This window comes from Zonotrichia leucophrys, chromosome 5 (genome assembly GCF_028769735.1).
Source record: "Zonotrichia leucophrys gambelii isolate GWCS_2022_RI chromosome 5, RI_Zleu_2.0, whole genome shotgun sequence".
Classification (NCBI taxonomy): domain Eukaryota; kingdom Metazoa; phylum Chordata; class Aves; order Passeriformes; family Passerellidae; genus Zonotrichia; species Zonotrichia leucophrys.
The window spans coordinates 42,136,857-42,163,325 of NC_088175.1; the positions used below are offsets into that span (position 1 = coordinate 42,136,857).

Consider the following 26,469-nt stretch of genomic DNA (forward strand, 5'->3'; position numbering starts at 1 on the left):
CCTACTGAACTGGCTAAGCCATAGTCTTCTCAGGATTTAGAAAGTGAAGCAAACCCTTGTGTCTCCTTCCCTTGCTTTTGTTTTGAATCTTAAGGCTGAGGTTTATTGGTCTACCATGTTATTGTTGTGGTTTCAAACTGTTTTTTTTTTGTCTGAGGTCTAAATACTTAGTTATTGTATAGCTGTTAACAGGAATGTTTTTAAAGTAATGACAAGTCTGTGAGCAGAATTTTTTAATTAATAGGGAATATTTCAAAAGTTTTTGTCCTACCTTGCAATATGAAAATATATAAACAATCTAGGACTTTATTCTGAGTTCAAGTGACATTTACCTTCACCATTGACTGTGTTTTATAATGATCTACTCACTCAATCCAAATGTGGATTCTCCAGGAAATGGAACACAACCAAATATTTACTCTACTCCAAGAAAAAGAGTTCAAAAATTGAGACAACACAACCATCTCTTTCCTTTCCTTGAAAGCTGATATTTAACATGTCTCCTACTGTAGCTGGGCAGAAATGGAAGTGGCATTAAAAAAAACCCCAAACCTAATTCAAACAAAAACCATCCCACAAAGTAATCTAACAGCAAACAAGAAGATTCCCATGCCAGAAGTGGTGAAACCTGTAATTGCAACGTGCTAAAGGCTTTCAGAGGACAGAGAACATTCAGACACAAACTGTTTGAGTCTTAGCTTCCACAGGGAAGAAATCAGCCAAAAGATCAAGGTGCCTCTCACTGGCTGCAGCAATTCCTGCCTGTAAACATTCATCAGTGATTAAGCAGTGTGATGTTCATGGTGCTCTGGCAGGCACAAAGTGAAAATGCAGCATGTCAGGGGCACATCTGTCACTGCAGGCATAATATTGCTCATAATTTGGATGACAGAAAGAGGCCCAGGATGGTACAAGCATTTTTAATCAAAAAAGCCTTTAACTAATAATTTACAAGTATTGCTCCAATTAAATTTTTAAAATTGGGAGCTTTGCCACCAGTTTCACTGTATTATCATCATTCTATAGCGACTTGTGATAGCTCATGTTTAGAATCACAGTCCTCTTAAAGACATAAGGATTTAAAACAGTTCTTGCAAACTTCAATTAAAATATACTGGGTGTTACACATTTCACTGCAGTTCTGTAAATACTCAAAGTACATTATTACTATTATTATTATTATTATTATTATTATTATTATTATTATTATTATTATTATTACTATTACTATCCTAAGAAACAATTCAACGCAGTAGTTCCACCTTAATATTTATAACCCACATCCTCTTTATTCAACATATCTTCTTACCTTCTTCACTATCAAAGCCTAGATACCAAGCTCCATAAATATATTTGAACACTCACCTCCCTCTTCTTCCCATTTTTAACTCTTTCATATATACACCACACTCATTTTTTTTCTCTTCTTCCACTTAATATAATTCTGTTGTTTTATAAAATAAACATGATTAAGATCAAGACGATCAAGACAAGGCAACTTAAGAAGGGGAAAAAAGGGAATTTCCATTACTATGTTAAAATATGCATCTTGAAAATGTTGCAAATTAATATACAATTTTAGTAACTTAATATACATTAAAGATAATTGTACCCTGGATTCTCATCACTAAGTAGTCATTTATTTAACACTTCTAGTTAAGTATGCTGTTGCTTTCACCAGTGCCAGACATGTTTTACCATTTAGTACCTTGCACAAGCTGGCAATCATCTAACAATATGATTTTTTGCTACATAAAACAAATGATATCATTTATCATCAACACACTTAAAATGTAGATTTTGATTAATTCCTTGACTCTGGGAAAAGGTCTTTAAATATTACCTAAATCCTAATTTTAAATACTTCAACATTCCTTTATTTGTGACAATTCTTTGAAATATTTAGCCAACATTGGAATTCCAACCTAAAAGCTTAGGAAAATATTTCTGTCCTGAAAAACAATTCAATATATTAGGTTGTGGAATATATTTGAGATTTTTTTTTTCTTTTGAAGTAAAAAATTTATTGAAACAAATTTTGGTTCTTTGGAACAGTTTCTCACTGACCACTGAAGATCAAATTTAGATCTTCCCAATTTTCTTCCCTGTTCAGCCATTTAAGTATATAGTACCCCCCAACTTTTCTATTGCAAGGACACTGCATAAGTAATACAGAAATTCCATTTTCCTAGGTTCAGATAGAGTTAAGATTCTATTCTCTGTTTTGTAATCGGTGGATAAGTAACGATATTATGCCACAATATTTTTTAAAGAATTTGACAAGTTTTATGAAGAAGAACATCATTTTTGTATGAACATACAGCCTCTCATTTGGCTGAACTCTGTGTGGTATATTTTGCAGCTTGCTCCAGGATAAGGCTCTGTATAACCCAGACAATGTTATGTTGGTCTATAAAACAAAGCAGAACACTTACATAAAGAAACACATTTGTTAGCTTTAATATCAAGACTTTATCAGGCTGGCCCTCAAACAGTGAGCCTTCAAGGGTAGTGGTGACATTCTTCCATTAGCTGTTTTTCTTGCAGGCTTGTTTCAAGAAAGAACAGTTCCTCAAAATAGAAGAATCAGGCTCTATTTTGACCTGATGCAAGAAATTTTTCCTTTGAAATGCTGTTTTTATTGAGCTGGTTTGTACTTCATGCTCTAGTGGAGGGGGGGAAAGCCTGGTTAGGATGTTGTTGGTTTAGAAACAAGTTTTTCAAAGTCTCATTTTAACACTTCTGGTTTTGTATGCCTAAGATGGAGCCAGATCCCTCAGGGGTGTAAATAAGAGCCCACTGGTTCTTCTTGTTTACACTGGTGGAGGATCTTGCCTGGTTCCCCTACAATTCTCCCCTACAATTTGGCAGCCTGACATTTGAATGGAGCTGCAATTAGCAGGGTTGTTTTCGTTTAACTTTATTTAGCACCTTATCTCCCTGTAACATTCTTGTCCGGGTACCAGTATCAACCATGAACTCAACATAGCTCTTACTAGTGCTGTTCTATTTTGAGCTGGAAGAAAAAACCCACCAGTCCAGATCAAAGAGCACCTTTCCCCTCACTCTGGGAATAGGAATTGTTAACTAATTGGTGCACCAAAGTCACGACAAATCAATTTACACCACAGTTATGGGAGGTGTAACTAACTCCACCACACAGGAAAGTTATCCAGGGCCTCACAATGACCTGGTCTCGATGGCCAAACATATGCAACTTTCCCCAAAAGCCAGAACGATGCTGGTGAGGGACCCAGCTTGTAGAGGACACAGTTCTGCAGGACTGCGTTTCCTGAGTTTGACTGTTTCCCCAATTCTTCAGCTATTCGCTCCCTTTGGTTACAATAACACAAAGGACTGCGAGACCCGTTTTTTGGGCTCATCGTTCTTGTTACTCATTTTAAAAAAGGCCTCCTCAAGAATTCAAACTCTGGCAGAGCTCTGCTGCTCCCAGGTGCTGAAATTCTGCAAAAAGGAGTGGAGCGGCAGGTGCAGAAGGCTTTGGAGGTCCTAAATCTGAAGTAAGGGGTTGTGCCCCAGCATCTCAAGCCACCCACTGCCACAGCTCTGGGAAACACTGGAGTGGCAGAGAAGGCAGGGAAGTCTGCTGGGCTTCTGGAAGGCTGTTCCCTGCCCTCTGCCGTGGCAGCTCCTCACACAGGTGAGAGGCGGCCTGCACGCAGCCATAGCGGTGGCAGGCACAGGTGCTGCAGGCGAAGGTCAGCAGTGAGCACAGCGACACTCGGAGCGTGGCCCGGGGATGCTCCGGCCGGGGCCGGGCAGGGGAGCGGCAGCCGCGGGCAGCGCCCCCCGCCGGGCGGCTCCGGGACTGCGCCGGGCCCGCCCCCGCCTCCCGCACCTTTCCCGGCCGGGGCCGCCCCGCGGGGGCCGGGCCAGCGGTGTCGGCGGCGGGACGGGGCGCCCGTGGCTGCCCGCAGCTCCCGGGGCACCGCCGCGCCGCCCCAGCCATGTCCTCCAGCTCCCCGCCGGGCGAGCCCAAGGGCCGCAGCCTGGGCCGGCTCTCGCTGCCCAGGAGAGGCAGCATGACGCCCGGCAAGAAGCTGGCGGCGCTGGAGCTGGCCGAGAGCGCCCCGAACGCCCACTACGCCCCGCTGGCGGCCGCGCAGGGCGGGCAGGCGCCCGCGGGATGCGGCCCCACGCCGGAGCGGGAGCGGGCGCCGCGCCTGCGGAGCGAGGTGCTGGTGGTAAGCGCCGACTGCCCGCGGCCCCCCGTCAGCCTGGACCCCCGCGTCTCCATCTACAGCCTCCGCAAGCCCCTGCTCAGCCGCAGCAGCGTCCAGGGCAGGGTCTACAACTTCTTGGAGCGGCCCACGGGATGGAAGTGCTTCGTGTACCACTTCACCGTGTGAGTAGCGCCCCGCTGCCGCCGGGCACCTGCTCCGCGCTCCCGTTACCGCCGCTGCAGCGCTGTCCGTGCCCTGAGCGGCTCGGCTGCCGAGCCCCTTCCCCTCCCCGGAGGCTCCCCGGGCACCGAGCCTCCCAGACCTGCCCGGTGCTCCGCGCTTACACATCGGGCAGATACGGTCCTTTGGGCTGTGGCTGGTTTTGGTTTTTTTGTTTGTTTTTTTTTGGTTTTTTTTTTTGGTTTTGTTTTATTTTTTTTCCCCGCAGGTGTGAAGTAAAACAAAAGTCACCCTCCAGGGAAAAGTTTGCCTTTTTAGTTAAGAGAAATGCTGTATCTCGGTTCAGGAGCCCTTAGGTGAACTGAGATCAGATAGTGCAGGAGCTGGTTTCAGGCAATTTTCTTCGGAAGGCTCCCCAGGGAGCCTTGTTCATACTGATCGTACAAATGAAGTAGGTAGCAGTATCACCCATTCTTTATTACTTTTTGACGCATGTCTCTTGATTTCAAGCAGTGACACCTGTGTGATGCCGATGCTCACTGCTTAGCAGCAGTTTCTAATTAAACAGGTGCTATTGAACAGGTGCTATCAATTATCAGTGGTGCAGTCTTGTCAGAGGAGGATGAGAAACAGGTGATGCTCGTTTTCCTTGCCTCTTTTTTTGCCCCGGCTCTACCTCCTTGTGCTATCCATTAGGATGGGAAGGAGGTGGTGGTCGGAGGGTGCTGCTGAGCCGCAGGTAGGTTGAAAGTTGCTTTTTCTGTAGTACTGTCTGTAGAGTGCAGTGTCAAAATGTAGCCAGCAGGTCTGTGCAGCACGAGCATCCCAACAGGTGTCTCTGTGAGGTGTCAGCTTTTCCATCGAGGTGTTGCTGAAGGCTTGTGTGGCCCTTGGGCAATTGGCGTGTGTTAAATGTAGGTGAGAAGGTCAGGTAGGAATGTGGCGTGTGTTTATTGTATTCATGCACGAACATATGTGTGTGTGTATATCCATTACATATATACATGCTTATTCCAATAGCTAAAGATGTTTTATGGTCAAAATTCAAAGACAAATCACACCAAAGTCAGTTTTTATGACTTTGTTACTGTATTCTGATTTTTAGTTCAATTTCTGAGTTACTGTTATCTAAAGTCAATGCAGGATTTTGTGCTTCTGTTCCACACTTGAGGATTCTGGAGTGTTTAGGTCAACAGGTTAAGTGGTACCAACTTTATTTTAGTGCAGGGGAAACAGCTGTCATCTGAGTGTATGTAATTGGGAGATGACTGGGTACAACTGCTGAGATAATTGTGGGCTCCATTCTCTTTGGCCTTATGATAATGCCATGAGATGAGAAAATGAGTAATGACTGTAATTATGAAGCGCCTAATAGCTGTCGTTGAACAATGTAAAACACTTTTCGGTATTGGAGCTCCCCCCCCCTTTTGTTTCTTCTCCTGCCCCTAACCAGGAGTTTTAGGTAGCTATCTTTATGGTTTCTGACCTTCCAGGTGTCCCAAATTATGTTTGGATGGTGCAGCAAACTGTTTTCAATATCTTAAGTAATCCTCTCTAAATTTTAACAGCAAGTCTAGGAAAACTCTGAAAAACAAAAACCAAGCTTATAGTCCTTTCACTGCTTAAAGTTCTAGCCTGACTTTTAACTGATTTTTTTGTTTTTGCAAGTATTTGCAGTGTGGATTAATCCTGTTTGCGCAAGAATTAAGATTCTGTAATTTGTGTAAGTCATTACGTGTTTCCCCCCTCAACACACACCCATGGTGTAAGCATTAGCCCCAGCATTTCCCTTCTTTCCAGAACTCTTCTGATGCAATGACGAATGACAGGGGCAGTAAATATTCTCAAGCCTCTTACCGAGCATTGTTCAAATTCCTTAGGGCACTGAAGAAACAGAAGAGGGTACTGACACCCTGGTATGTTTCTCACAAGGCGATCTGCAAGTACCATTTAGGCAACCTAACTCTGATTCCCACCAGCGGAGGGAATTGAGACTTTACTGTTCTCAGCCCAGCTTTTTATTTTTTTATTTTTTTATTTCTTCTCTTGTAGTACATAAGCTTTTTGTGCCTATTAAATCATGGTGTAAGGTACTGGTCTTTGGTCCACACTTCTCCAGCTCTTTCTGAGCTCCCAAAGCAACTTTCTGCTGTACCAGGGAATGCTCTGGAGTACAATGCCTGCCAGCCAGGTGCTGAGTATTGGCAGATGAATTGTTGCTAAAATGAACTGCTGAGGCAGATTTGTCTGATTCAGAGAAGTGCTGGGCACCAGTGTCTCCTCGGGAGGAGGCACAGGACCTGCTTTGTGCAGGCAGCTGCATACAAGGGATGAGGTGCAGAGCTGGAAAGGGCTTGGGGTCATCAGACACACACAGAGGTGTGTGCATGTGCTCCTTTCCCACTGGAGGAAGTACTTGATTGTTCTATTGTCGGCATGCAAACAGTCATTCACAGAATGCTAAGCCTGGTTTTACCTTGGGCTGTGCAAGGACCCTGGTGTTAGTCTCTCCTGCCCAAACAAGCTTAAGGGACTGAACTCATTTTGCCTGTTGTCTTTTTGACTCCCCCTGCAGTCTGCCAGCTGCTGTATTCCGGGGGCTTCCAGCTGCCTGGGAGATCTCTGTTGCTGTCCTAAACGTTTAGAGGGGAAGGAGAGGAAACGGGAGTGGTGTTAAATCAGGGCATAAAGCCCTAAGCTGAGTAGAGAGCCCTGGCCAAGATCTAGCCCAGTGATGGGAGCAACAACCACTGGAGGCTTAGTTTTCTGTTTTCTCCGTGGTGTGGAGTGTGTGGCTGTGTTTTTAATTATGTGCTGTAATTATTACAGTTAGAAACAACTCCTGGAATAGCCCATGTAACTTAGTCTGGACCTGTATCTCTGGCTGCTTGTTAAAACACTGTTTATCAAGCGATAAGAGCTACATCTACTGATTGCCTGTCACACCCTTTTCCTGCTCAGGAATCTTAGTCAGTGCTGTGTAGAATACTAATAGCTAAGAACTGATACCCAGGATTGATTTTCCTTGGTTTTGTGTTATATTGTTTAGAAAAGGGAAGTTGGACACCAAGCTTTAATCCACAGATTCTGGGTTGTTTTGATTGTTTCATATTACTTTGATTGCTGCTTGTTCTAGTGAGTAAGGCCCTTGTGTACCCTTGACTTAAAGGATGGAATCTGGCTGTCTTTCACAGGTCAGGCCTTGACCTGTTTTCTTCTGAATTATTTCTTTTATAAGGTGTCAGAAATACCTGTTTTCCACTATGCAAAATGTGCATTCTCTCTTGTTGATATTTTCAATCTCCAGGGCAATTTGACACCCCAGTCTCTGATTAAATTAATTTAATTCTTGACAGGTCTTTTCTAAGAATTTTTCTTATTTGCTTAGACCAAAGTGAGCCGAATAGAGAATGAATTATTGTGCCTCACTTGTACTTGGTTTTTGAAGGCTGAGGAAATGGTCTCTGTGGGGAGAAAGAATGGCTAATCAACCATTAATTAATTAACTCAACCTGCCTAAATTTACTTGTGGAGATGATAGAACCTCTTAGTTCAGCTACTTGACTTGGTTTGATTTTGTCATAAATTTCATGTAAGTAGATAAAGCATACAGTGTACATACACCTGGTTTTACCAGGGCAAGTAAATTGTGCTTGGTGGCTGAGGATCTACCTGCATGGCTTCTGCAGACGCAGTTGGTGGTTGCTTGGAGACTCAGACTTTGCAGGCTTTGCTTGCCCTGTGGCCTGGCTGTGTGGGTGGCAATGTCCTGCCAGGGCCACCAAATCTGCCTCAGCTGTCAGAGCAGGGGAATGACTGAGTGCCACTGTTCTCAGTGACCTTCCAGGCTAGGGCATCTTATCACACTTATCATAGCAGTGCACCTTGAGAGGGCAGCTGTGAGAGGTGAAACGTTCTGCGGCCTGAACAAATCAAATTTCAGCCTCTTTGAGGAGAGGTGGAAGAAGAAACTCTGCCCTCATAGTGGCCTGCTGAAGCTCTTGGGTACTGTCCCACAGTTGGAAATGACTGTCCTGAGTAAGTGAAGTAGTCAGATGTTAAAAAGAATTATTTTAGGTTTAGGTGCTCAACAGAAAAGGTTCTTCTCACCCTCTTAATTTTAAAATAAACGTCTTAACTTCAGTTTCTTGAGGCATGTTTTATGAACTGATTTATCTTGTTCTTGGTGTGGGAAATAATGACTTCTGGCAGTGTTGACTCCCTGTGTTCTTTGAAGTGTTGGCTGTAACCAGAGGGAGCAATTTGGAAACTGATGGACCGTTGGTTTGTTCCATTGTGGCACCTCTCCTTTGTTGCCATTCGAGATAATCAGCTTCTGTCTTATCTTTGCATGCCTGTACCTGGTTCAATTTACTTTGCCTTTGTATAAGTTTGGTTTAATCAGCAATGATTGTCATTGAGTTTGTTCGAATCCCAAGTTGTTTACATAAGCCTGGACTGGCCAGTGGCTGGGGTTTGGAAAACTGGTCTATGGAAACAGGCAGACTGAGCAGCATGGCCGCATGTGTGTGCGCACAGAGATAGGGAGTGAGAGTAGATAGAATATTCCAGTTCCCTGAATCAGGACTCGCAGTAATCAGTTATTAAAGGCAATGCAGTGTTTACACCATGCTCTTTACGTACATTGCATTGTGAAGAAAAAGCCTAACTCCAATTTACAATCCCATTTTTGCCATGTTTCCAGATTTGCTGCAAAAATACTCCCAAGCCTACTGGTTCATACTGGTGTAAAATGTTGAGGAGGAAAAAAGATCCATAAAACAATTAGTGTGTGCATGTGCTCACACATGACTTTTCTTTCAGACTGCAGAATGTTGCAAACTGAAATGCTGTGGTTTTGATATGAATATTTGTATGTTTAGAGATTTTTGTTGCTTGAAATCCAGACGTCCAGATTATTACTTCTGTTTAAAAAAAAAAGACAAAAATCCTCCAAGGTAAGCATGGCTTTTCAAAGTGGAAAGGAAGAAGTATGACTTGCTCAGGGTCATATTCCCTGCTGTCCATAGCAGGAAGACCCAGATTTAACTTTTTTTGTCTCATCATGATCGAGGTAGTTTAGTTGAGGCCAATTTGCAGCGGAGCAGACACCTTTGAAACCTAACACTATCTATCTATCAATGTGCTTGGTAAAGTGTTACCTGAGGGGAAAAGGCATTGGAAAACTGACTTTAAGTGTTCCCAGAGAAGAGGGAAGACAATTTGCCTGCCCTATGTAAGAAGGTTGCTCATGTTTAGGAGTTGCTGCTGCAGAGGCACCCGTTTGCTGATCAGCCTGATGGTGAAGCTTGGGCTCTTGGTGGATTTTTGGAGGCAGGTGAGACTGAGAAGTGGCTAAAGGGTTTTGTTGTTCCCTCCATACTCTCTGCATGCTGCAGTGCAGCTCCTTAGCCACAATATTGTGTGTGGGGATAGAATGCAAGAAAATAAAGATAGCGCAGAAGGTAATCTCCACCCTGAGGAGTTGCAGCTGTACTAATCACCAAAGATTAGGAACAGGCCACAGCTGTGCCCAATAAGAAGAAGAGTGCTACGAAAGAGTGGGTTAGCTGGTTAGGGAGAGAGTTGGAGTTTGTTGGCTGTGCTGTGAAGAAGGAGTCAGTGCTGTGAGGACTGCACATGGGGAATCACTGAGAAGGTATGGAACTTTTGCAATAACAATCAACAATATTGCATTACAGTAGTGCTTCTTTGGGAGCATGTAATTGACGTACTATATTTTGGGTTGGCCAGTACAGAGCTCCCTCCTCTTGCCCCGTTTCCCAATTTGTAACCTGGCAGAAGTTTCATTTTTGCTCGTGGCTGTCTGGTTGTCTTGTGGCTGAGAGCAGCCCAAGTTTGTGCCATGAAGAGCTCAAGTCTCATTCTAGTTACCGATCAGAAGAGCTTCCCATTTCTCTGTCCAAGTGGGACAGTAGACGTTCTTAGGTTAAGAAATGCAAATACAAATAACTGTGTAATTGACTAGAAAAAAAGCGTGTTTACTTAGTAATTGACTGTCATCAGAAAGAAAAGCAGTAAGAGAAACCAAATCCTCTCAATGCTAATGCTTGTAGATAATGCCTGGAAGCCACTTTGATGAAATCGCCATCTTTGCATTATTTGTTGCATTCAGTGATTGATGCATCATGAAAATTATTGTGGAAATGTATTGATTGTTGAAGGGGAAGGAAGGTGAAAATCTAGATAACTTCTAGTTAAAATGCCTTTTGAAGACACCTCTAGCAATAATTGGGAAAATCCAGTTTCTGTTCTGAAATGCACAGTGGAATAAGGATGGCTACTTGGAAAAAAATTCATTGGGTCAAGGAAGTTTTGTAGAGAGAAAAAAGACTTTGTAATTGTGTTGATGTTTAGTTTTCCAAAAACAAATGGAAGCAGAAGAGTGTAAACTAGCAAAAATTAGTGCTCAGTAAAGACAGGTTGTGTGCAGTGGGGAAATAAAGAACTGTGAAATGCACAGATAGAAGTTATGCATTTTTTCAGTTTGAGCAGGCTTTCCTAGGATAGGCCTTCTCTCTTTTCCCATCATCCTTCCAGTATGACATATCAGTCCTTCTCTCATGTTTGCTTTTAAAGGTAGGAAAAGAATTATCCTACCTTTAAAGTTGCACATGAATGATCTTAAAAAAACCAGTAAGTGCAGCATTCACATTTCTGTGTCTCTGTCAAATGGTTGGTTGGGCAATTCTGGCACACTTCCTTGCCCTGGCTCCTCAAGTGCCAGGGAGAAAACATGCAAGACTGTGTAGATAGGCCTCTTTCAAAACTTCCATTGCAGCTGAATCAGGGCTAGAGTTGAGATTCAATTGCAGGGAACTAATTAGGCTGAGCTCCAAATGCCTGAGTGCTGGATGTGTTACAAACAACGGTGCCAACATATGCTGCAGGGAGCTATGCACAGTCACAGGGCTTAGCTGACTTCAAACTTGGCACTAACTCATTAATTTGGTCTGTTAATAGATTGTTTAATGTGCGTTAGTGGCTGAGCACAAAAGCTGTGAACACTTGCCCATTCAGTTCCAGATGGAAAACAGTGTCTTGTTGGGGGCAAGGTGCTTTTCTGCCTGCCAACCAGAGGGCCAACATGTTTCAGATGCCTTGGAGAGCTGCCAGATGCAAATCAGCCTGGTGGGGAGGCTGAGATACAGCAGAATGCCAGGGCTGGTGAGGCTTTAGGTGGGGTACCCGGCCTCCTCTGCAGTCATGCTTCATCTGGCACAATGGCCTGGGAGAGCCATTGTAGTACCAGGCATGGCAATGGGAGAGCACAGGCATTTGCCAGGCTCTGCTACAGGAGTAGTTGAGGTGCGGAGTTCTTACCTCGGTAGGAGCATTCAATGCTGTAGTAATCAAATCTAATATTAATTTTATTGTACATTTTTATGTAGTTGTTTTTTGTTTGGTTTTTTGGTGTGTTTTTTTTTTTTTGGGTTGGTGCTTGTTGTTGTTTTTTTAAATAGAAAATGCTAAAGCTGCTCTCAATGAAGAGTCTTTCTGGCCTCCAGGCTGTGCATATCTGGAGGACTAGAGAGGTGCTTGGTGTGAGCTTTTCCTTTGACGTGACCAGTTTTTGAGGATATATGGACTTTGTTCTTATTTTTTTTTTTTTTTTTGCTACTTTGTGGTACAGCTTTTCCTCAATTTTTGAGGATATATAGATTTTCTTTTTTTTTTTTTCCTATTCTCTTGTACAGGATACTAAAATAACAGCCATTTTCTATGTTCAAGGAGCTGTAAGAAGTTGCACACAGTGCAAAGTAGGGCCTGAGTAAGTGTGTAAGTGCAGTGTAAGTCGTTTAAAATATATATATAAAAAAAAACCACCAAAACCCAATCAAAACCCCCAAACAAGAGCAAAATTCCACAAACCCCAAACATATTGTCCCACCTTTCCTCAATGGAAGTCCCTTATTTAACAGCCACGTTTTATAACAGAGAATGTGACTGCTGGAAACATTACAATAAAACCTAGGCACAGGGGAAGCTAGTGTTTTACTAAAGCTTAGTACAACCACCATGACAAATGCCAGGTTTGTTTTCTCTGAACTGCTTCAGTGTCAGAACTTCCAGTTGTGTGAGATAATGGGCACACATTTGCTCAAAACTGACTGAATCCTTCTTGAGTTTGAGAAAAAATTGTCTGGTACTTTTCACAAGGAATACATCAAGCACCAAGTCTGCAGCCTTGGGATTTCATACTTTTAAAAGCAATAAATTCCCAAAAATAGGAAATTATACTGTAGGTTATTCAGTGTTAAATATTTTTTTTTCTTGTTCTTCACAATCACTGTGATGATTTAATATTTTATGAAAAATGTCATCCAAAGTCAAAATAAACCTGGCTCGGGGCTTCTGGATCCTTTTAAGTTTCTTCTGCTTCTGCAAATATCGATGTAGATCTTTGAATTTCATATTAAAGCTCTCACTAGGAACATACATCTCAGGTATGTTTTGCTAATGCCAGTGGACTTATGAGACCTCATTTGACAACACAGTTTTGTCCCATTTGTAATAGAGAACTGAATTTTTTACTCTCAATTATAAATTCCCTCTGCAATCTGCTGAGGTTTTTTAAAAAGTAAATGCTTTGTATATAACTACACTAGTATTTACTTCAAATGAGAAATATACTGTTTTTAGTGAACTGAGGTCATAGAATAGTAGAAAATCTTTGTTTGTGCTAAGGAATTGTGCTCTTGATAATAACCTATTATTTTTACTCTTACCCCAGAAATAGAGCATACATTTTCTTTTACAATAATAGGAAATATAATACCTTTGTTGGAGTATGCTTGGTTTGATTCTTAAGAAGTTATTATCATGTGTTTAACTTAACTATGTGGACAGATGTTTGCTTCCTAATGGGAACTTTACCTTTGTAAAGGTAAAAGATAAGGACCAACTAGTGAAGAGGAAAAACTTGTATCTACTCCTCTCCAAAATTAGGGCAATTAACACTACTTGCAAGGCGTTGTGTACCAGGTGCGTAGAAATATTTTAATATTATTTTATTTATAGTAAGGCTGTTTTTCCTTTAACACTAAGCATCTTACAGTGCTAATTCTATTCTATGTATGAACTTTGTCCAAGTGACTGCTGTCTCTTGTCTGTAGTAAATATGTCAAATCACACGCTATTTTAATGCAGGTTTTTACCATCTCACCAGTAGTTTTGTTGTAGATTTCTGACAATTGGTGGTCTTCCCTCTGTCCCTCCTTATGTGTTTTAGACCGGGCAGGAACACTGCTTATCCCTCTGTTTAGAGCAGAGTGTGGTCGCCCTTGCAGTAAGCTGCTCACTGTCAGACAGCTGGAACTGGCACAAGGAGACTGGGCAGGCCTGGATGTGTAGAAATTCAGAAGTTGTTGATTTCCTCTGCAAACCTGCAATGAATTCCTGAAACCTCAGGGATACTTTTAAATGGTTTCAATTTTTTACAGTGTTTTCTCATTGCAGTGCTAATATTGCACACTTTTAAATTATTGGGGTAGTACAGAAAATCGGGTCATGGTTTGAGCACAGAATGTAAATCACCCAGCAGGTAATTTCCTTGGATTCTCTCCTAATAGCAGAGGGAAGGATTGCAGAGCTCTTGCTCATCCCTTGTACCACGAAGGCTGAGATCCTTGTACTGAATGCATTTTCTTCTGCAGAGTAAGGAATTGCTGTCCAAGAGTGTGTTTGTTCCTGCAGCAGCTATCCCCTTCCCCGTGTCATCTGAAAATGAGCTGGGTTGGGGTAGAATCTTCTTCTTCACAGTGAGCTGCAGGGCAGCACAGCTGAAGGTGCCTCAGTTCTTGCACAGATGTTGACAAGTAGAGCAAAGGAGAATGAATTCAGGAAATGGTTTCTGCTGCTAATCTCATTCTTACACCCTTCAAATGCCTGTGCCCAATTATTTGTGCAGGGCAGTGGAGATAGGGGAAGAGACAAGAGCAAAGATCTCCCATCCTGTCGCTTCTATAAGTAGAGAATGTCCTCTGCTGAGCCTGTTAACAATCAGTGGTGTTTGTGTTCTGTGCAATGGCTTTATCTGATCTTTACAAACTTCAGCAAATAAGGTCCAGTTTTCCCTCCTAATATTCATCCTAAATAGATCTAGTAGAGGCTATTTGTTTTTCACCCCTGTCTTAGAAGACATTACAATGTGGTCAAACCTGACAATGAGTAAATAACTAAACATGTATTGCTTTATTGTAGTGTGAGTAAACTTCATGTGATTGTATGCTGTTATCTTGGCTGTGACCCAGAAAGTATTGATAACTGGTTATCTCAGCACTTCACACACAATAAACCTGCTCACTTGATGTTTTCTGTGTCAGCAGGTCATCCAGCACCCTGGCACTAAGCTGTCTGAGCATCCTGTTTCAACAGCATGTAAAGTATGCCAGGCACAGGCATCTGAGTGCTGCCCAGTCATGCCAATTGTATGCCTTCATAGTTCTCTTCATTCCAGACAGCTCTCTGTAGATTTCATTTAATTTTGTGACATAGTCTTATTTGGGCAACTGCATAATTAAACCAGAGAAATGAGAGAAAAGCTACAAGAGTGAGGGAGAAAACCTTTGAAATCCTGCAGGTTTTGCAGCTCGTGGAAGGCTGTAGGTGTGCTGTGTTAATGCTGACCCTTCTTGGGTGTCTGATTGCTTATTGCACTCTGGTTTTCAAGCACTGAGGTTATCTCTTGGTGACTTCTGTGGCATTCTTTTGTTGTGTGGCTTTAATAGGAAACATTACACATCCATCAGGTCTCACTGTCAAGTGGAATAGAGAAATTGACTGAAAATGTGATGTACTATGAGAAGAGCCCGATCTCTAGAAATTTTCAGTGGATTGTATCTGTAGGAGTAAAGGGCCACCTGCTTGTACTTCTTACATGAAAGAGTGGAGATAACATTCAAGCAGGTTTTGATACCAGCTGTTAACCTCTGCTGAGACTGACTGCTGTTTTCAAGGGAAGTTTTCTGTCAGGTGCCTTTCTCTTGAAAAAAACAATGCTTGTTTCAGGAAACCTGTATATGGTCTGTATTTATTATATTATTAATATTATAGTAATAATTAAATATTAAGTATACAATATTTAATATTGTATTATGACATTATTGAAATAATATATGCAAAATGCCATGGGATTCTTTTCTTGAGAAATTCTGCTGGAAGTGACTTGGTAAGTAATCAGACTGTTTCTAAGTACTTTGAGGAAATCAGTCTGTTTATACAATGCGTGCCAGCAGTCAGTGTGAGCTGTGGTCAAAACCCACAGCCATGTGTTTCATCTTCAGTTTCCTCCTCCTCCCTGTAACAAATACAATCTGATGATGCTCTTGTCTGATTGCTAAAGTGATGTGCTGTGTTTTCTTTGAAATTGCAGTCTCTCTCCATCTCTTCACACACCACATCTGTCAGTTTGAAGCAGACTTTGTTGTCACTGGTTTTTGCATATGCTGCTTCTTTTTACCTGCTCCCCAGTCTCCCTGTGTCTCAGACTTTTTGGTCTGTAGAAGAGATTTTGTGTTCTGTTGAATTTTAGTGGCTGTGAAATACCATGGGAAACTTGTGCAAGTTTTGGACAGGAACTGAGGGCAGAAATTAACTCAATTCAAGCAAAGCGTCCCATAGGCAGCTATTGATTAACCAGAATAAAATTTGGCTTCACCACTGAGATTAGCACCTACCTTGGTAAAATAAAACTGATATTCTAGAGCATGTCTTTTGAAAGGTGTTTATAAATTGAACTCAGCTTTGAATAAGGGGTTTCCTACATAGTTAGGATATGGTGTGATAATGAAAGTAGTTTCTTCACTTTTCTGTATCTTGTCATAAATATAAGGAAGAGTTGAAATGGTTTTTTACCATTTCATTTTTACCAGGATATTTTTTAGGAACAACACTGCCATTGCAATGCAAGGAAGATAAACAGTGATAGGAAAGCCAGGCATGGCATGTGTGCTTTCTTTCCCAAAGTGTAAAGTGACTGCTTTATAGTAGTGAGCTGAAATAAGTTTGAATTCATGGATGAAATGGAGGAAAATCGCCTAGACAGTCAGGAAGAAGGACCACCTGTAAATTTCCTTCTTCCTCACAACTCCTTCAGATCAGTGTTTCTGGCTGCCTTGTATCATTTTATACAGATGAGTGGACCAGATGAGCTCCATCAACATCCCAGGGACCTGAATGAAACCCCATGACATTACCTGGCTGTAACCTCCTCTGCACTTCATATCTCTACCAAATTTGATACTAATCCAGATAGTTTTCGAGGATGCATTTCTGCTGCTACATGTGGATTACAGCTGAGCTGTGCTTGCTAGATCAGCCTGGATAAAGCTGTGCTGAGCATGGAGGTAGAAGGAATGCATGTGCAAACCCTGCACTTGCCCCAGCTGGTGGTTCTGAGCTGGTTCTGGCCCAAAAGCTCAGCAGCTGCAGCAGTGCAGGGTTGTGCCTGTGCTGGCAAAGGGCTCCTTAGCACAAGTGGGCACCAACAGTCCTGGCTGGCATTGGGACCAGAGCCTGGCACAGGCTGTGACTGCACCTCACTGGGTAGAGACACTGCTGTGTGCTATAGCATGACCTTCTAGAGCAGGCATCCTCGTTCCTTGTGTGTCCTTACATCATCTAGTCCTCTGGGAATGTTTCTGGCCTCTAGGATGAAGTGACCATACCTGTAGGTAGCCAGTCTGTGCTCCTGAGTTTGCCCCTGGCACTGCTGTGGTGCCTCAGAGCGCTTTGCTTTCAGCACCCCTGGATGTGTGTGAGTGCAGTGGCATCAGGGACTGGCTGACAGCTCTATCATAAATAAGGTTTTTAGCCTTCTTACCCCCTGAGTCACAAGTTCAGTGGAAGTTGGAGGCTGTTTGTTCTAGATGTGGTAAATAACACAATCTGACTGCTCTCTCCTCTGGCACCATGTCTAAAGCTGTTATCAGCATTGCTGTGGCATGTTTGATTTAGGGGCAAATTGGCACCTCTCTGACAAGTGCTGGAATGTCCCAGTCTGTCCTTGGGGTGTTGTTGGCATCTTTCACACCAGCAAACCCCCATCAGCATCGTGATCGTGGGCAAACACCAGCCAAGTGCACAAAAGTGCTTATCGCCTGCTCGGCTGTGCATTCATAAAAAGCAAAGCCATAAAAATCTCCAGTGGCTGGCAATTCCAGAGCTTTCTGTTAGACTTGAAAAGGAGTCCTGGAGAACACAGGCTTCTTATCAATTTTAATTGCTGGGCAGTGGAGGGCTGCCGTTTGTTTAACGTCATTTGGTGTTAGCAACTCTGACACTGTGTTGGAGAGATGTTTCTGGCCAGCAGCATTCTGCTGAATGCAAAATTGAATTCAGCAGAAATCCTTTGGTTTGGGAAGAACTCAGGTTGAACAATTGAATCTAACAAAGAAATGAAAAATGGGATGTTGAGAACAGGTTGATTGGAGCTGCATTGGGCAATGTGAAGATGTTAAATTTTAGGAAGTTGAGGTTTAAAAGTATAGATGCTGCTATATTGTAATTGCTTTTTATTGCTGTTGAAACTATTCCCTAATCCTTTTAGATTGCCTTTTTAAATGTTGCAGTCATGCTTATGCATTTGTACTGAAAATAAAAAAACTTGAGGGTCAATCTTCTCTGAACGGCCCTGTATTCCTGGCACACGCTATTAGCCAAAATTCATGCCACCTTTAGGGAACTGGGCCAGACACAAAATCACTCTGAACAGTTGCATCAACATTTGTGTATGGCTTTGCCGGTCAGAATTTGGTTTTGAGGTCAGCTTGCTGGATTTGAGCTGTTGTGATTCTGTGAGGGCCTGCACCTGGATCAGTAGAAACTGGTATATGTGCAGGGTTCAAGCATTTTAAATGCAATTAAAAGTGCATCTGAACCACTTTTAAACAAAAGGGCAGTAAGAAAACTCCTTGACAATTACTCTGAAAACCACAACTTAAAAACAAGAGGCTGATAGGAGAAATATGTGTATTCTATAGCAGCTGACAGGGAGCAGATTGACAGCAGTTAGCTAATCAGGAGTAGCTGCAATGGAAACTGCTTCTCTGACCTCAGGTCTACTCCTTAAGTAGCAGCTGTATCCCATCTGTCTCTCTGCTTTTCACACATGGCTGTGGAAGATGTGTTGGACTGTCCCTAGCTGACTTGGAATGAGACCTGAATTTGCTCTCTGTAGCAGCTTTGAAAGTCTTTAGATGAGACTTGACCAGAAATAACCAATTCTAGGAGTGTGACTGTGGCTGTTTGCATTTAATGCTTCATCCATTTCTTGAGATGGTCGAGGAAGCCCTTTGTTTTGATGGGTAATTTGTTGGCATAGTCTATTCCCAAAGAAGTTGGGCAAGGGGAACTAAAATAATATGCAGAACAGTCCTGGTGACTGATAAGGACATCCTTATTTTGGTGCTGCCCAAGTACAGGTAGAGAATAAATACTATTGCCTTTCCTTCAAACTCTTACACTTCTGGTTGGTGAAGTAGCAAAGAAATAACAATGTCTAATTTTTTTTTTTTTGTGTGTGTGTGTTAGTTTCTGAACTTCTTTGGACTCTTGGGAGAGCAGTTGTATATCAGATTAGGAAAAGCAGTAATGAGAAGCTGGAGCAGTTGTTTACTTTGTGTTGAAGTCTGTCCACACTTGAAGTGGAAGGAAACTGCTTTTCCTTATTGCCAGTTGCCAGGATTTGTGTTGGTTTTGTTTTTATCTTTTTTTTTTTTTTTCTTTTTCCTCCTGCATGAGGAAATTCATTGCTGAAACTGCTTTGGCTTATGAAATGCTGAGCTATTGATGTGTCTATGGTTAATTTATGGAGAGGGACACTCCTGCTGCAATAATGCATAGCCAGGCTGTTACTGGCTGGCTACTTCTGTGTCATGAAACAGAAGCAGGAGCTGGAATCAGTCGGTTTTCAAGTGGCCGCCAGTTCAAGTCTTTTAGTTCAGAGTATCCTGGCAGTGTTGCTGTGCTGCTGTCTTTGGCTTTGATGGATGGGAGGTGTGGATTTTTTCACTTCTCACCTTTATTTATCTTGATGTTTCCTCATATTTGTTAGCTTTTATTTTTCTCCTTAAATAGGAAATGTTTACCTTTCAAGAAAAAAAGTCTTTCTAAGCATTTACAGCTCCAGCCAAGGAGTAGATTTGCAGTTTTGTGTGCAGCAAGCAGTTCCTGTTACGCATGAAACAGGAGTGGCCTTTTAATAAAGACGCCAGATCTCTGCTATGCAATTACCATAAAATAACCAGTGGAGCAATTCTGTATTGTGAGCAGCTTGACAACCAAATGCTTTTTGAATTGCTTGTAAGCTCTGGTGAGGAAATAAATCCTGAAGAGCAAACTTTAATGCCTAATGCATGCCCTGTTTCTATACTGGAAAATCTCTCCTTAACCCAGTATGTAATACAAATGCATCTACATAAGTCTCCTTGTTAGCCAGGAGACTTGTTGGGAGTTATACGAAATATGAACTCTGCAGAAGTTATGGTGCACATAGCTATGATTCCCTATTTTGAATAATTGGGTGGGCATTGGCACCTATTGAAAGGCACCAGCTCTTTCAGGCCTGCAGTGATGGTGATGTTCTGTAATCTGCTTTGAGCACAGCTGGCCTTTTAGACAATTTTACTGTCAGATTGCCTTTTTGTGTGTGCAGTGCTTAAGCAAAAAAACCCCATTGCTACATGGTGGAGGTTGCTAGGTACTAGGGCAATGCAAACAATAAATAATAGGGATCGTGCTGGAGTCTTCTGATGAAGTGTAACATGAGACAGCCTCCACAGTAATTCCTCTGTTTTTGCTAGCCTCAAGCAGAACTATCTCTAAGGCTGGGACACATCCTTTTAAAATAGAGTGCAGTGCATGGAATGAAAGGCGTCATAAGCAACTAAAAGACATTAGTGGTGGGTGGTCATGAAGGAGACCTTGTTTGGAGCCAGCCCAGTGAGTTGCAGCCCATGTTCTGGAGAATGTGGAGCCCTGCAGCCCAGCCACCAGGATGGGGCTTCTGAGAAACTATTTCTGAGCTCTTCTGGGGAGTTACGTGAGACAATCGGCCTTGCTTTCAGAGATTTTTTTTTTTCTATATTAATTTGTATTTTGGTTTTAATTCTTTGTAGGTGGAAGTCTTGCTGATTTCAGTGTAATACAATATTTGAAATGCTGAGTATTTAAAAAAAGTAATAAAAACTTGCTGTATAAGTGTTCCTTCACAGAGTACTCAAGCATACTTAGTTCTCTGATGAGATGCACTCTCGTTTGTTTTTCATCATCTTGACCTGTGAGTCAAGGGCCTGCCAAGTGCACGTTTGCTCTGATTGTTAGAAAAAATAGATAGAAAGCTGAGGAGGAATACAGAGTGAAGAAGGGGCAGAGGTTTGTGTAGTACCAGCTAAAGCAGTGAAGTTAAGCAGATAAGTTATCAGTGTGGTGCTGAAATTAACCCAACAGGTAGGTTATTAATAAAGAGCACTCCAAGCTCTCAAAACATTGTTGGCCGGATAACTGCAGTAACACACTGGCAAGGACTTGTTTATGGTTCTTTCTTTACCAGCCCTGTACGGGTTTCCACAGCACAGAAAGTCTCCAGTGTGTGACTGGAGGCTGAGGCAGGGGTGTAAAAGCTTGGAAAGCCTCCTCAGTGTTTGCTGAATGGGGCTACCACGCCTAAAGAGTGCTGCCTGCATTCTTTTTTATAATCCTCTGGCTCCTGAGCCATTTAAAAGCTGTGATTTCAGGCATGTAAAGAAGGCTTTTATGAATCTATTACTATGTGGTTTTCTGTCAGCTGGCAGGAACAATCTCTCTTGTAAGTCTAAAGTTTCCACAAATGAGAGGCTCCAAAAATCAAACTGTCTTCTCCTCCTAGAAAAATACTCTGCCAAGGTTGACCTTAAAGAGGCCCAGAACCCTTAATTAATTTTTGCATGTGTATTCTCTCACATCTCTTTAAAACACCCCTGCCCCTATATTAGAGTGACTGTTCATTTATTTGCTGGTGAGTGGGCAGTGTGTGTGTCCTGTGTGCTCAGAATGGCACATGACTAATTTGTTACTGCCTGGCAGAGGGTTTTCTCAGCTCCACTTGAATTCAGTGCTGTAGATTTCTGTGCTAGCTGGCAGATAGATTTGCATATGCATGAAATTGCAGTGAAGCTCTTAATTAGGTTGAGCATCACCTCCCATTACAGAAAGCATCCTAAGCTTAAGTTTGCTCTCTGCATCACTACTCCTTAGTGCTTACTTACTCCTCCTGTCTGCAAACAGTGGTTGAGTCCCTGTGTGAACCTATTCTTTGCTTTTTTTTTTTTTTTGAGAGAAAGTGCTGAGAAACAGAGGAAGGCAATGTGTTTGCTTTTGGGTCAAAATAAAAAACTGGTTTGGAGCCCAATATGTATATGAAGTACTGTTACATCAGGGATAATTTCCAAATGTTTTTTTACTTGAGAGTGCATCAGCTGAGGCAAAGATCAGATCCTTTGTGATGCCTGACACAAAGAATGGCCAGGGGTTTGCTTTTTGTTGTTTTTTTGGGTCAACAATGCTTAGGTGGTGAACTTAAAGTAGTAGTTGTACTTTTCTATCTAGAATATAAATAAATATAAATATTGTGTGTATTGGAGAGATTTTCTAAATGGATGTTACGAACTGTGGGTGACACTTTCATTGCTGCTTAGACAATGCAGTTCTGCTAGCAATCAGAGATATCTGTGCACTTAGGAGTCTGGGAAAAAAACCCCATCCTGAACAACTTAAAGCCAGAATACTAAAGAGTTAAAAAAAAAAAGGCATGAAACAAGATAAACCCCTAAAATCCTCACCTGAGTTTTCACTCCTCAGCATTAAAGCTAATATAGGAAAGTAACTAAATGTTTTAATTAGTAATGGCTTCTCTAGTGTATATACTAAATATTTAGAAGGTTCTGATTTTTTTGCCACATACTGATTTTTCTTGCCAAGCTGCACTGAGACTGAAGTAATTAATGTGGCTGACTTAGATCCTGACAGTTAAAACATTGAAGATTATCTGTCATTGTATAATCTTCAGGTATAATTTATTTTTCCCATTTGTTTGGGACGACGGGAAACAATTATGCTTAAATCTAGTTTCAAAGTGTACAGTTGCTGAAGTGAAAAAGTTGGAGGGAAGAAAGAAACCCCTAAGATTAAAATAACCTAGGCTGAGTGGCTATAATTTGGTATTCTTCAGGTATTTAGAACCAGAACACCCTATTGTGGCTCTTGTAAAGACAATCTTGGTGATGGCAAAAACTGTCTCAAAATGGTCTATTTTTAAAAAAAATTTTTCTAGACTAACATAAAACCATAGCCAGAAAAACTAAATCATATTTTGCCTATCTTTTAAAATCTATGTTCAGCATCCATTTTTCTTTTGGGAGAGGGTACATTGGGAGAGAAAAGGAAAAGCAAATAGAAATTCAGGCAGCCTTTGTCTTGTGATGAGTCTTCCTAGAACAATTTGTTCAGTTTAAGCAATGGGGAGGTGAAATCATCCTTGGGTAGCTCATACATATTTGTGTTCATCTCTTTGAAGAGCTTTGGGTGTGCATTCAAGTTCAACTCTTGTATCTTTCGGATCACAAACAAAAATAATAAACCAGCAAAGCCCAGTCCTCAAGAAAGACAAAAAACAATAGACCTCTTCTAGTTTTTTAGTTTTTGTTATATATTTGGAATGTTTTTGAGGGGAGGTCACAGATAGTAAATTCTTCTTTAGACAAGTGGGATGTTAAATGTTTTCTTCCCGAGTCTACCTAAATGTTCAAGTCCTTTGTTATGTATTTTGCTATGTGATGCCCAGAAGAGGACCTGATGACACACAGAAACCCACCAGTACCTAGCAAATAGCATGGTCCTGCTTTGCAATCCCCGATCTCCTTTTATTTGCAGTTGTTTCTTTTCTTAGGCTCCTGAGCACCTCAAGGGGAGAGTATATCTTTATCATAATAATTTATCATAAAATTTAGAAGTGTATTTTCAAATGACAGCAATAATAAGATGGTGTTTTGGGAGAGCAGCTACATGAGAAATGGGTAAACTGTCCTGCAAAGGTGCTCTGCCTTGCTGTGCTTTTCTCTGCTTGGTTTTGCACACCTGTTGCTCAGAATAACCTGCTGGTAACACCTTTTGTTTAACAAGTGTTAGGCAGAAATGACAGCCAAGAGTAGCCTTCATTATGCATCTGTCGTTGTGTTAAACATAATATTTGAGGAATGAGTGAAGAATACAAATAACAGTTCACGCACTGAAAATAATTTCAGATGTCCTTTTTTCTGCTTTTTGCTGTGGTGGCTTCTAGGAACACTGATTGTTTGCACCCCTGGAGCACTTAAAAAAGCCCACCCAAAAGCAAAGCAAAACTACCAAAAAGAAACAAAAAAATAAAGAGGCAAGAGGTGTCTAAGAGCACTTAGAGCTAGCTGCCATTTCTGGCAAGGCAGCCTGCATTAATGAACTTGGCACTCATCATTTTATGGGTGTATTTTATTGTTTCTACATGTGCATTTGATTACCCAGAAGACCTCTAGCTTCCTGCCCCCTCAAGGTGGAAACCCACAACAGTTATAACCATCAGTGTAATTGGACATGCAAACAGTGACCTTGAATGTGCTGGGCCTGCTTCCTTGCTTAATTCGGGAGCCGCTGGTAAAAAGCCATTCAAATAAAACACGAGCTTGAAAGCGTTGTAGGGGAAACAATGTTACGAGCTGCACTTCGCTTATTTACAGCTAATGAGTTAATGCTGTGACGGAGGAACAAAGGCTGTGTGCGTCAGGAGCTCCCGAGTTGTGTATTCAGACCCAGCGAGGAAGAAGCTCCGTGTGTGAACAACAGCACGTGGAGGGAGATGGGACGGGCTGTTCTGGGGTGTGCTCATTGCATGGGCTGTGATGGAGCTGGCAACACACCTGGGAGGAAAGGATGTGTGCCATTCTGCACATGGACACGCTCCTGTGAGCTTGGAGCGAGTTTGTGTATCCTTTGCATCTGCAAAGCTCAGAGCCCTGCACAGTGTGCAGGTGGAGTGGTCCATGGTTGCTGCCCTGGCCAGTTTGTGACGACGGTGGATCTGTGTGTACCTGAGCCCGTTCTTTGAGCCCCTCTGTGCACAGTGTGTGTGCATCTGATGAATTGTGTTAAAGGGGAACTCACTTTGAGCCCATGAGTTCTTTGACCTACAGTCAAAAGTGCAATGAAGAGTGCTTGAGAGACAGAATAAACAGCAGCGCATCAAAGAGGCAAAACTAGATTAATTACTATTCATTGCCCAAAAGTTGCATTAGTTCTCCAAATATGCCGGATATTGTTTTTCAAAGATACCCAACAATGATAATTTGCGGACACCCCTTTGGACTTTGCATTATTTAACCTTTCTTGAAGACCACCTAACTCTAAAATACGCTGTTAGAGAGCTAATTAACATTCAGGACAGACTGAGAACCTCCAAATACCCTCCTGTTGAATATTCTCTTCTTGAAAATTTCTGCTTCTCTTTTTTTTTTTTTTATTTTAATTTTCATGGGCCATGAAAAATATTTTGAATTGGCCGTTGTTATGAGTTTGCTTGATCCTTTTGCAGCAGTAACCAATCAGGAGAAAAAAGTTCTGAGTGAGTTTAGAAGATTAGAACATGGGTGAGGGAGAAAAGAACATTATCACCAACCTCTTCACTCTAAAGTTATGGCAGAGACAGAATTTAAATTCCACAGCTTTTGGGGAAAGCTGCAAGTCTCTTGGGTGGGATTTGATCACAGTGTGGGTGGAATATCTCAGAACAGGACAGAGGCAGTCCCTGGAAGCCTGGGAACTGAACTACTCTTTCAGACCTTTAGGTAGCATCTGCTGCCAAAGAAGGATGTGTTGGAACGTTTGTGACCTGACAGCAACCAGGCTGATCTTCTCTGGAAGAAAAACTGGTAGTTAGGAAATTCTTGATGCAATTTTTTTTAACCCCTGCAAGTTACCTGACAAGTCTGTCCTGTTCCCTCTCAGGCACTCTGTGAGGGCTGCTGATTAAAGCACATTGTATTCACTCTTATTTCTTTAGTCTCAAGTATGGTCTCATTTTCAAGTGTGTTTTTCTTTTTTGACATTCTTTTCCCTCCTCCTCCATGTAGCAGCAATTGTGATCGATTGCCATCAACATATGATGTCTTTAAGAAAAATATTGAGCCACTTAATGCATATCTTTTTTATTTTCTGGTCCATATGAGGACTGACAAAGACTGCTTCACATGGGAAGAACAAGGGAGTGACTATCACTTCCACACTATGTGTTGGGGTTGTGGACAAAAGTAAAAGAACCAGTGACTTTATTCTCATACTAAATTTAGTGGACTCTTTCATGCAGGGGTTCCTCTCCTGGTGGAAATAAATTTCCTTTACCAATTCCCAAAATCTTTGGGAAGAGACTGTTAGAATTTTGTGGGACTTGACCGGCATCATCAATCCTGCACCCTGAATCCTCCACATCTTTCATGCTAGAAAAGTGTTAGAATCTGCAAAATGCCAGCAGGGATCTTTCAGGAAGCCAGGCTTCTGGACTGCATGGTGACTGACAAGTCACTCACGGTATTCCTCTAAATGTGCTGTTTGAAGGGAGTAGCTGTTGTGTCTTTGTCCCTGATTTTTGGATTCGCGGAGTTCTGTTCTGTACCATGTCACCCCAGAGATATGAAACAACAGGATTTCATTCTTTTAGAAATTAGAAGATTAGGCAGGAATAGTTGGAGAAGGATGAGGAAGGGGTTGTGTGTCTCAGCATGGAAACTTTTTACCTCTCACTTAAATCTTCCTCTGAACTATATAGAACCAGACAAGGATGTTCGAGTCTGCTCTGGGTCAAAGCCCAGGAAACTTGTGAATCTTTTTTGCTTGCATTTCTTTAGAAACTATGCTGTGAACTTTATATCCTGAAGAGTCAATTTCCAGATGGTTTCAGACAGATGAATTTTGTGATGCAAGGGATTTCCTTTTTCCTGATTGCTCCATTGTTGGCTTCTTGCCCTCATGTCTGTGGCTTGGTGGATGTAGATTCTGTGGGTGAGCTTCCAGTTAAGTGAAT

General features: G+C 41.9%; 1 protein-coding gene across 1 annotated transcript in view; it reads left to right on the plus strand.

Annotated features, from left to right (window-relative positions):
- Positions 1–3,937: 3,937 nt before the first annotated feature.
- Positions 3,938–26,469, plus strand: part of KCNQ1 (potassium voltage-gated channel subfamily Q member 1) — a 330,631-nt gene continuing 308,099 nt past the window's right edge. The window contains exon 1 of the mRNA XM_064715126.1: positions 3,938–4,366. Within this exon, the coding sequence (XP_064571196.1) occupies positions 3,969–4,366 (398 nt within the window). The 5' untranslated portion in view covers positions 3,938–3,968. The remainder of the gene's footprint in view (positions 4,367–26,469) is intronic.